Source organism: Bombus flavifrons, chromosome 5 (genome assembly GCF_040668555.2).
Source record: "Bombus flavifrons isolate JBK064 chromosome 5, iyBomFlav1_principal, whole genome shotgun sequence".
NCBI classification, from domain to species: Eukaryota; Metazoa; Arthropoda; class Insecta; order Hymenoptera; family Apidae; genus Bombus; species Bombus flavifrons.
In genome coordinates this window covers 12343144-12354092 of record NC_138446.1, presented here as the reverse complement: position 1 = coordinate 12354092, position 10949 = coordinate 12343144, and the positions used below count along the sequence as shown (strand labels likewise).

Genomic DNA, 10949 nt, shown 5'->3' with positions numbered 1-10949 from the left:
ACGTAGGCAATTCTCCAGTATTCCGTAAATATTGACAATTTATTTCTTATTTGACTTCTGAATGTCACATTTTATTTAATTAACGCATAATACGAAATGATATCATCATAGGAATTAAGCCACATTATCTTCAATCATTGGAAACGCGCAAATGAAACTCGAGAAATAGATATTGTCGGTAGCATGAAATAACCTGATTTACACAAAGTCATATCAATTAATTTATACACTCGTCCCTCAATATACGCGGAGTATCCGTTCCATGTAGATTCGTTTTACGCGAATGAAAATCGCGTAAATAAAGTCTGTCTGTACAAAAGGAAAAACATGTACACATATATGATGACTAGCACAACGTAATGTACTTTTATCTTTATCACATGCGGTATTGACGTGTTTCAATATCGCCGAATAAGTTACTCTATACACTTGTTACTTTTAAAATTTCTAGGAAAATGCATTTTCTGGCCGCGTAAATTAAGATCGCGTATAAAATCTATCACGTAAATTATGTTATAATTTACACCGTAAAAAGAAGACTCACGTAAATTGGGGGACCGTTGTAATTTAACATCTATATACAGCATATTGCTGTACGTGATCTTAGTAATTGAACTTGTGAACAATATTATTCTTTATTTATTAAATAATTTTTATTATTCAATATGTTACAAAATATCGTATTGTTAGTCATAAAAATACAACGATGAAAATATATCTATAATAGTAATATGTATAAAAATTGTATAAATTCATATTACATATACCCTCCTGCTATTTCTATAAAAAATATTACAAATTTCGTTAATAAAATATTATTCACATAATGTAAAGTAATACTTCAATTCCTATGTACAATTACTTGTATTTAATTATTTTCTCTCATCACTGATCTTAATCAGCTTTAGTATCCACTGGACTAAGAATTTTTAATATATATTGTAGCATTTTAAATAAGTCCTCTTCTTCTTTCTTATCATCTATATTTAATAGTGTAATCCTACCTAATGCTTCTTGTATACTCTGTGAAAAGCCAGCACTTCGTACAATTAATTTTCCTTTCTGATTATTGGATATTAGAGACCATAACATAGACCCTGCTATTCTAATTTCGACGAGGGAACCATTTTTAAATATGTCATGTAGAACATTAATAAAATCCACTAAAATTTTCGTATTATGTTAAAATCGTTTAAATATGTAACGTGATATGAAAGTATGCGTATCTTAATTTACCTGAACTAAGTAATCGTGGTCGGTTGGTCATGTTAAACGCGAGATTTCGCAATATGGAAATTGCAAGAATTCTATTAGATGATGAAGAGTATTTTGACAATTGTAACAAAACATCCAAGCCGTCAACAGCCTGAGGAAATGATTAGTATACACACATGGAAAAGCATAAAAATATTTTTTGGATATTGAAGAATAAAAAATTAAAGAAATAAGTTAAGAAGTCCATTTTACCTTTGGAACACATATCTGGCCCTCTTCGTAATAAGTAAAGTCAATTAAGAACTCTAAGCAATATAATTCAACGAGTGGCCATGGTTTTGTCCGTTTCGTGGTAATTGGATGTATTTTTGTAAAAAATTGTAGGAGATTACTCTACGAAATTTGTATTAATAAATAAACGTTGCTTTGGAGATTCATATCATCAAAAAATATCAAATTACCTTTGAAATTGATACTCTACATTCATGAACGTGTATTGCATTTCTCAAAACATGAAATGCAAAGTGTAATTTATGATTATCAAAGAGTTGACCAGCTTTGTCTATTTCTTTGCAAACTAATTGTATAATAACATGTATAAGGGCGAGAGTATTAGGAGTTTTTCTAAGTCCTGTCCCTGGCAAAATAGTCGTTAACGTCAAAGATTGCGCTGCTGAAAAATTAAATTATTAAAGTAGCATAAGATATTCAACAAATAATTTTTACTCGTTTAATATTTAGCATTTAGCAGTAAGTGTATATTTCAATTTTAACGATACCTGTAGTACATTTTGTAGTATAGGTTGCTAGTAATTTCAAAGCGGTGGTTGAAACTGTTTTATTTAATGCTATCCAAGCCCATAGTTTGTGTAATACATCTGCTAGTCCTGCTTTCGTTAGAGCTACTTTAACTTCTGTACTGCCGTACATGAAATTCATTAATAATACTAAAATAGCATTCATGTCGCGTAGTAACGGATGAATCTGTAGAAAAACATGAGGAAAACTTTTTGTTACAATCTCTAAGACCGATGTTGGGAATTCCGTCACGTGTATGAATAATATTTGTTTTTTTTTCGAGATTGAGATATCTCTTAGCTGATCACTGTAGCAATAATATAAATTAAAAAATACTTTTTTAAAGATCTACTTTATCTAATTACCTTCTTTTCACGGTCAATCTGATTTTTGAAAAGTTCGAAAGGTTGTAAATTTAATCTCACATACGATTCTTTCAATATCATTAAAATTGTGTCCGGTAAATTTTCTTCCAATGCAACCTGTTTAGCTGTGTTTGATACACATAACAAATTAGTAAGTGCGCTTATGATCAAATCCTTGTCCTCGTTCAATTTCTTATTCTTCTTCGATCGATTGTAATTATGAGCTATAAATAAGTGCAATAAAATATTACAAAGTTCTTTGCTCATAGCAATTTCGTTTCCTTCAACTTCATAATCTGCTGGTTTTTCGGAAATTAAAGGAGGATCTTTATTTCCATTTGATTTTGTTGAATGCATATTGGTACTTTGTAGAGAAAATGTATTAACATCAGATGTAATTTCTTTTACATTGTTTTTATTGTCATTTGACAATCGAGTTAAAGGAGTATCCATTATTGATTGTAATGAGATGCTACTTTTTCCTGAAGAATCTTTTTCAATTTCTTGAGACAGTAGAAACGCGAGACAGCCTATAGCACTGATGCGAAGTTCTGGATTAGAATCCTTCATTGCAATACAGATAGATGAAAGTACAGCTTCTGGTCCACGCAATTCTAAAGCGGTCTGTATTGTTTCAAAATGTTGATTTTCTGTTAACGAAAGTATGGCTATAAAATTGAAAATTTCGGTCCAGAGTTTATTTCGCACAGAGATCAATTGCGATGTGTTATTACCTGCGTAAACATTATTTAATTTATATAAAACTTACTGCATACATACACAAATGAATCTGTTCTTTTTTAACTTACAATATAAATCATCATTTAAAAAACAAAATAACATGTAAAGTGAGTCAACTGAAAAGCTAGCTACAAGAGAATATTCATTACTGTTTGTAATACAGTTTGTTAAAACTCTACAAATGCTGATATACATTTCCAATATGTCACAATAATGTGTTAAATTCCTTTTACTTTCAACATCTTTAGGTATTTCATTGATGCATCTACAAAATTTGAAGTATATATTAGAAAAATCTTAAAATCTTTCCAGACACAGATATACATATATATAACTAGTTTAATTACCCAATTAAATATTTGTCAATAGAATGTTCATAAATTTGATGAACAACTTCTTGTTTTCCTATAAGTATTAAATTATTTAGTAATCTACAAACAGCTGATATCAATGATGGTGTTGCTACCAATTGTAAATAATTGTCCATCTCTGTAGTTGTTGATTCTTTGACAGAAACTAAAAAATATTAATTAATATTTACAGTCATACAATTTAATTTATAAATTATTTTCAATTGTTTAAACAGTAGTTAAAAAAGTGTTAAAAAAGTACACATACGAGGTTGTAATTCATCGTGACAATTATACAGATGTGAGATTGCACGTGGTACTAATGATGTACAACCTGACTGCATGCTATGAATAGATGGGACTTTCCCAGTTTCTTGCTCTTGATTATTCATATGATCACAGTCCAAAGAAGTAGACATATAAATATTAGAACATAGTACACTTATTTCATAATAAGTGTTGTTTTGTTCTATATATATTAAAATAGCATTTGCTTTCAAAGAATCCATCTACATAAGTGGGTATAATAGTAAATAAAGAATCATATTTAGAATTTACTTTTACCGTAATAGAAAGATATAATATTTACTTACATATTGAAAAATGATAGAATTGCAATTTTTTATTAAACTGCTAAGTGCACAACATGCTTGTTCCCTAACAATGCATGACTCTTCTCTACTGATAATGCATTGAAGTAATGCCTGACATAATTCGCTTGGCGCTAGTGCTATAGAATTCAATAATTGAGAAGCTGTATGTAAATTACTCATTAGACCTGCTAATAATTGTAAAGCAGAAGCACGAACCAAAGGATCTCGATTTTGCCACAACATAGGTAACCAATTCAACATACGATCTTCTTCATACCAAAATTGTACAAAAATCTAGTAATATTTATACCATATACCGTTAATAGTATCATTATAAATAGAAATATTTAATTAAGTTAAACTTTTATTTATACTTACGTTTTTATTGAAGTTTATTTGCATTTGATATAACAAATGATTGAGACATATAATAGAATTTCTGGTTATAGATAAGCCCATAAAGCTTATTGTTCCAGCTCCATGGAAGGATATAATGAGTTCGATTAATGTATTTCCTAATGATATTAATAAATTTTTGCAATTTGTCCAATGACACTTTCCAATTAAATATGTTAAACATGTTAACAGCCAATCAAGGTAAGCTGTAAAGAATTGATTTATTTTAATTTAAATGATAAAGATATAATATCGTGGAAAAAAGAAATTTACCTAAATTATAAAAATGTTGTTGGTCTCCTAAACATAAAGTGGAGACAATTAATTCAATAAAGTGTAGCCAAACGTCTTGGTCTTCTAAAGTAGATTTTTCTGATTGTCCTATGGCTGAACATGTGCCAGCTAACTTCAATATAGATTGATGTACGTTTTGATTATCTAATTCCGAGCTTTTTAATAATTCGGTTAGAGATTTAGTTATATTTGTCATTATTTTATTAGTCCATTTATACTTTCCTAATGTAACACAATACAAATATTTTCACTGTGTTTCAAATGATACATAAATTCTATTAATTATTTAAATTTTACCATCTTTTGTAATATTGATATAAAACTGTAGAAAATTTAAAACTTCAACAAATAAATCACAATCCTCTTTACTTGCGGGTTGTGAAAGTAAAAATCGTTCAAACGTTTGTTCCCATGGTAATAGGCTTATGTCTTTTATTTCCTCACATTTTTCCATTTTATAAAGTTTTATATGCCTAAAAAAAAAAAAAAAAAAAAAAAAAAAATTACTAGCGAATTAATAACAATTCTTTACAAAAAATAAATGGTCATTATAAAAGTATTACAAATAGTGATTACATTGTAAGATAATCGAGTGCACATGAAACTGAGTCATGGGTAGTTGAATTTTGTATATTGTACAGTTGTTGTTGACAGCTATAATGAGGAAAACTAAGACGTAAGACTAAAAATTCATTTTCTAGAATTTTTAGTTTTTTTGATATATTAGAATCATGAAGATCATTAAAATGTTTCCAAAGTACATTTATACCACCATTCCATTCCCATATCCAATATTGTCTGATAAATGTTAATACCAGTGAGTCATTGCCATGAAGAACTAGAAAATAAGAATTACAGACTAATAATATTGAACTTTAAGATATAAACGATCAATATATTTAAAATGTTTAATTAAGTCTATAATTTACCAGACATATCTGATCGTCTATGTCTACTTATTTTCCAATGCGATTTACAAAGAAATGGTAATTTCATTTTAGATACAATAATATAAGGCAAAGAAATATTCAGTTGATTATAATTTTCTGTATATTTTTCACTCAATCTCATAATGTATTCATTATAAAGTAATAAGCATAATAATTGTGAACCATCAGTTTTAATACATTCATTATTTGGAAATAGAAAAAGACCTAAAAAATATTTTTTAGTAATATAGTAATAAAATTTATTTTGAATTTTTTGTTGCACTTACTTCTGGTTATATTTGACAAAACATTAATACGAATGGACAGATCTTGACGTATAGAACATTCAGAGGATGCTAGTAGTTTTAGTATAGTAATTATAGGAATGACAGAATCTGGATAATTAACATATTCTTTTTCAACCTAAAAAATGATGTCATTTAGGTAGAATGAGAAAGACTATTTAAGGAATTATATAGCATAGATATTATACAATCTTACTAGAGCACTGTTAAATATGTTCAAGATCAACGATAATCCATTTTCAGTAATAAATAACTTGTGTAAAGAAGAATCTGTAAGCATAACGCTAATTTGTACTAATGCTGATTTACGTATTTTAGGATCGACATTCGGCTCATTTAGCATTTCAAGTACAGATAATAAATTACTCCTCTGTAAAAACATTGACTGTATTATTTCTGTATTGACCATATATAAAATTTACAATGCGTGGAATAATTTTTTAATTTAAATTTTTAAATAATTATGAAATGTAATAAAATATGTAACCTGATAACTGCCTTCAGATCTTTTAAAAACCCTTTGACGATCAAATATACAAAGTGAGCTAAGAGGTAAATCGTGTAGGGATGATAATCGTGGTAATTTTTTAACTGAATCCTTTTCTTTTCCAAGAAGCCAAATCAATCTACAAACGGCTTCGTATCTAATATCCTCATCCGACGAAAATAAGAACCTTAAATTACCTTTCAAAACCTTTAAAATAAATATGTATTTTTTCAAACTATTTTAAGACTTATGAATATAAGAAATGTACTTTTCCAATAATAAATTATAACATATTACCTCGATATATGGCAATTGTATATTAGTAGAAACATCAGGATCAAAGATTTTTGTTACACATTGACCTAAGGTTGAGGAAGGATGAGCATGACATTGTAAAAAAGGCAATACTTGTATTATGGCTTCTAGAGATTTTAACCATCCATTTTCTCCCATCTGTAATCTTCCTTTTAATATGTAAACTAATATTTCTTCGGACATTTCCTTGATCTAACAAAAACATAAATAATTGTTTGCAGATTGTATATCATTTAAGCTAAATTTACTCATAAGATTTCATCTTACCCTTTTGTCATCGTGTGTTACACCATAGGATATGATTTCAATTAACACAGATAATTCAAATAAAAATGCCAGATTTTCCCATGATAACTTTTCTTTGTTATATTCTACTCCTAAAATACTTTTAACTAAAGTATGACATTCAAAATATGTGACATATTGTATATCAGTATCTGCATTTGCTAATAAACTTAATATTAATTTTGTAGCTAATGTTTGGTCTTCATTACTTGGAGAATACCTTAAACGTTAAATAAATTATATCGCAATAATTAAGTTGTTTTAACAACAATAACATTTCCAAATTCATATAATTCACAAAAAGAATATACCTATTCATATTTTGTAAAAATTCGATAGTTTTCTTAATAATACCAAAATTTTTGTGATAAGGTAAACTTAATTTTGAAGCATACAACATTTTTAAAACTTCCGAATGAGATGAATTAGGTGTATTTTTTATTATGTATATAGTTGCTTGTATCGACTTTGTTATCAGTCTTGTTTCGTCGAATGTTTTAATATATATAATTTCATCGCTACCTTGAAATTGCTGTTAAGTGTACAACAATAAATTATTAGATTAATTAGATTTTCTTTAATTAGTTAAAAGAAAGCTAGAAATTACATACACGGCCATATTCTTGTAATATAGAGTGTAGTTTTGGGTATAAAAAATAAATAGCAGCATCCATTATAGCTACACATATTGATGTTTTAAGTGATTTAGGGAAGATAACATCCGCTATTTCTAGAGGAACTATGTGGCTTAAAAGTTTCATTGTAATACTTATAAGGTGTAAATACGTTATTCTAAAATCATCTATTGTGCTATAATTTCCAAAATATTCTAAGACTTCTCCTAGCATGCCAAATAATACTTTCATATCTTCAATTACTTTTAAAGCAATATCATCATTGCAAAGCCAAACATTTGGCATGACGCTTATGATGAGTACTTGTACCAGTTCATATATTACGTCTGTTACATACTTAGTACTTCTTAATATAAGTGTTGAATTAGTAGAAATACTCAATTGAGATATAACACGTTTTAAAGTTTCAATGCAAAAGATTGGTATAAGCATTTGTTGTAATTGTAAAATAGAATCATCAATGTTATCTGATACGCTTTGACTTCTTTCGCTTGTTCCCTAAATAATATACAAAACATTAGTAGGTACATAAATGTTTATAAAGTATTTAAATACTTACAGTAGATTGATATGCTTGATAATTAACTTCTGGAAATCCTCCATCAGGACTATCTCTTGTTTCAGAAGGAGAATAAACATTATTGCTTAATTTTTCTGCCAATAACTGAAAAATGTATTCTTTATCAATATATTATGCTATACTCGAGTATTATAATTAAGTATTAAATTTAAACTGTATTTATTTACTTTTTGTTTTTTATTTGCAATACACGGTTCACAATAATAATAGATTCGTAATCTTAAAGATCGTGTTAATTTGTGGAGTGTTTTCAATACCATTGGTATTATATTCCTAAAATTGGCATTTGTGATATTTGCACTAGATTCCAAAAGATTATGTAATATCTGAAATTTAATATTGTATTATTAAATACTAATTATTAAATATCAATACAATATCATAACACTTTAATGAAAAGCTTAAATATTCACAAAAACAATTGCTGGTCTTTGAAGAAAAACTTCTGCTGGAAAATCCTGCATCATCACGTTTGTTATAAATTGACATGTATGTAATATAAGATTTGCATCTAAGCTATTATTTAGGGCTTCTTCAACTGCTGCTAAGACACCTCTATCTGAAGTGACTAAAGGTTGCCATGGCATGATTAACCATTTAATACCACCTTCAGTAGCTTTAGATATCGGGGTTCCATCTCCACATTGTAATGTTAAGTCAAATGGTACTGTACTATAAATTATATGTATTAGACAAAAAATATAAGAAATTTCATATAAAACAAAATAAAAAGATTACACATATATAATTATCATACTGCGAAAAACATATTTAGGATATTTACCTGTTCAAAGCAGAGGCAGTAGTAAGCCCACTTTGAGATAAATTATGATCTCCTTTTCTATGTATTTTGTTATTTCCATTACATTCATAATCTTTTATACGTGTTCTATGTCTGTCGTAATCGATAAATCCTAATGTTGGACAGCCAGGATCCTTAAAAAGAAATTTGAATGACAAATTTGTTTCAATATTCTTACAAATATAGTTAAAATTAAAAATAGATATAAGAACCTTTATAGTTTTTGAGTTTGATGATATTGTTTGTAACTTATCTGAACAAAGAACAGCTTCTTCAATTTCATTTAATTTTTCATACCATTCTGAACCTAATTTCCTTCTTAATTCCTGAAGTTCATTTTGAAGTCTTAATTTACCAAATGTATTTAAGTGACTTCTATCATCTGTCTTACAAAATATATAATAATATGCAATTATAAGTTTTTAAATATAATTTTTATTGTGACATATTATAATTTCTAAATTATTAGAAGTGCAATTATCGTTTGTTAGTATTTGAATCATTGATTAATGAATGAATGAATGAAACTAAATTTTTAAGTACCTTTACTAAACGAAGTAATAAATCTAAAACCTTCTGTGTCTCTGAGAAGGCTTCAAATGAAAACCAGTTAAATAACTTTGTTATTAATTCTTTTCTTACAGCATCGCAATCGCAACCAAAACCAAGATTGTATTTTGAAATAATATTATCTAGTGCTCTCAATCGAATTTCCTCGATATTATGACCTGGAAAGATAAATTTTATGCCCATCTTTTGCTTCGCTATACCATATAATAAAAAATTGGTAAAGTATTTATATTTACTTAATTTTCTAACGTGTGCCGCTGATATTCCGCTCATGTTTGACATCTGCTTAACACATATTGAACTGTCACGTTTTAGGTTAACTGTTCCAATTATTTTGAATATTTCACCGCCAAATATCGTGAGCATTATGGGTAACTCTGGCTACATTTTTATGAAAGGCTACATTCTATCTAAATCTATGTATAAATTTATATTTTCCATGTAATACATAAACGCAATAAAAATTATATTTTTATTAAGTGCGAAATTGTCGAAATATTCGATTAAAAGCTTTCATGTTTATTTTGTATTATAGTTTCCAACGTATCAATGGAAATGCGACTTTAGTTCATTTATGATTATATGCCATCTACCGGTGAAAGTATGAAGATAAACTGAAGTGTAACTTAAACGTATGCTCATCTATATACCTTATTATTTAAATTTCCCGCGCACGCGCAAATCAACGAAATATTTGTTCAATCGAATTTGATGCAGTATCAACACGATATAATACGACTTCACCAGGGAAGAAGCAAGCCCATGTTCCATGATTTCCTTAAGGGCGTTTCTATTTAGAATCTTCACTGAGATTTTTTGAGCTTAGCATCCTGAAAAGGGACCCCTCCAAACTATATCCTATAAATCATATATATATATATATATACAGTTACTGTAATCACATGTAATATTTTGGCATAAAAGTTTCACGCAAATGCAGATGAAAGACAGTAATGTATGTAATAATACATTTATGCGATATAATTTGTGCGTATAGCTTTTTATTAAACTCTAAATATAGGAACATCTTTTTTACCTCGCAGAGCACAGATTTTTCATCTCATGCTGTTAATTTCTTTCTTTGCATCTGTAGCAGCTGGTTCACGGTATTGTCGCCACTGTTGTATCTTTTCATTACAAAATGAATCGTTGATTCATTTCTGTTTAGAGATTTGCCGATTTCTTTATTTGTCTTCCTTTATTCAACATGTAACGATACATTCCCTGTCAGGTTCAATCATTTCCTGTTTATTGCCATTCGTGACTTTCAATTATGAACTATGGATACG

General features: G+C 28.1%; 1 protein-coding gene across 2 annotated transcripts; it reads right to left on the bottom strand.

The window, feature by feature from the left end:
• Positions 1-746: 746 nt before the first annotated feature.
• On the bottom strand, positions 747-10514 carry ana3 (rotatin homolog anastral spindle 3). 2 transcript variants are annotated; one of them, XM_069112694.1, is made up of 30 exons: positions 10311-10514; positions 9897-10249; positions 9634-9818; positions 9303-9476; positions 9073-9224; positions 8702-8960; positions 8456-8614; positions 8268-8372; positions 7685-8206; positions 7385-7605; positions 7056-7293; positions 6771-6980; positions 6474-6680; positions 6183-6356; positions 5969-6104; positions 5682-5906; positions 5329-5590; positions 5050-5225; positions 4732-4974; positions 4441-4664; positions 4063-4356; positions 3738-3978; positions 3467-3635; positions 3188-3384; positions 2379-3112; positions 1995-2199; positions 1677-1888; positions 1468-1608; positions 1237-1366; positions 747-1163 (listed from the first exon to the last, which is right to left on the bottom strand). In XM_069112694.1, the coding sequence occupies exons 2-30, from the start codon at positions 10024-10026 to the stop codon at positions 895-897; spliced, it is 6594 nt and encodes a 2197-aa protein (XP_068968795.1). In that variant the 5' UTR covers positions 10027-10249; positions 10311-10514; the 3' UTR covers positions 747-894. The 2 variants fall into 2 exon arrangements, with proteins under 2 accessions (XP_068968795.1, XP_068968796.1); XM_069112695.1 differs by lacking the exon at positions 10311-10514 and having other exon boundaries at positions 1677-1885; positions 9897-10190.
• Positions 10515-10949: the final 435 nt, after the last annotated feature.

Coding starts and splice junctions, on each gene's coding strand:
- ana3 (XM_069112694.1), bottom strand. CDS start 10,026: ATGCTCACGATATTTGGCGGTGAAATATTCAAAATAATTGGAACAGTT. Junction 5,591..5,681: donor TAGACGATCAGATATGTCTG/GTAAATTATAGA, acceptor CTTATTTTCTAG/TTCTTCATGGCAATGACTCA. Junction 2,200..2,378: donor AGATTGACCGTGAAAAGAAG/GTAATTAGATAA, acceptor GTTTTTCTACAG/ATTCATCCGTTACTACGCGA.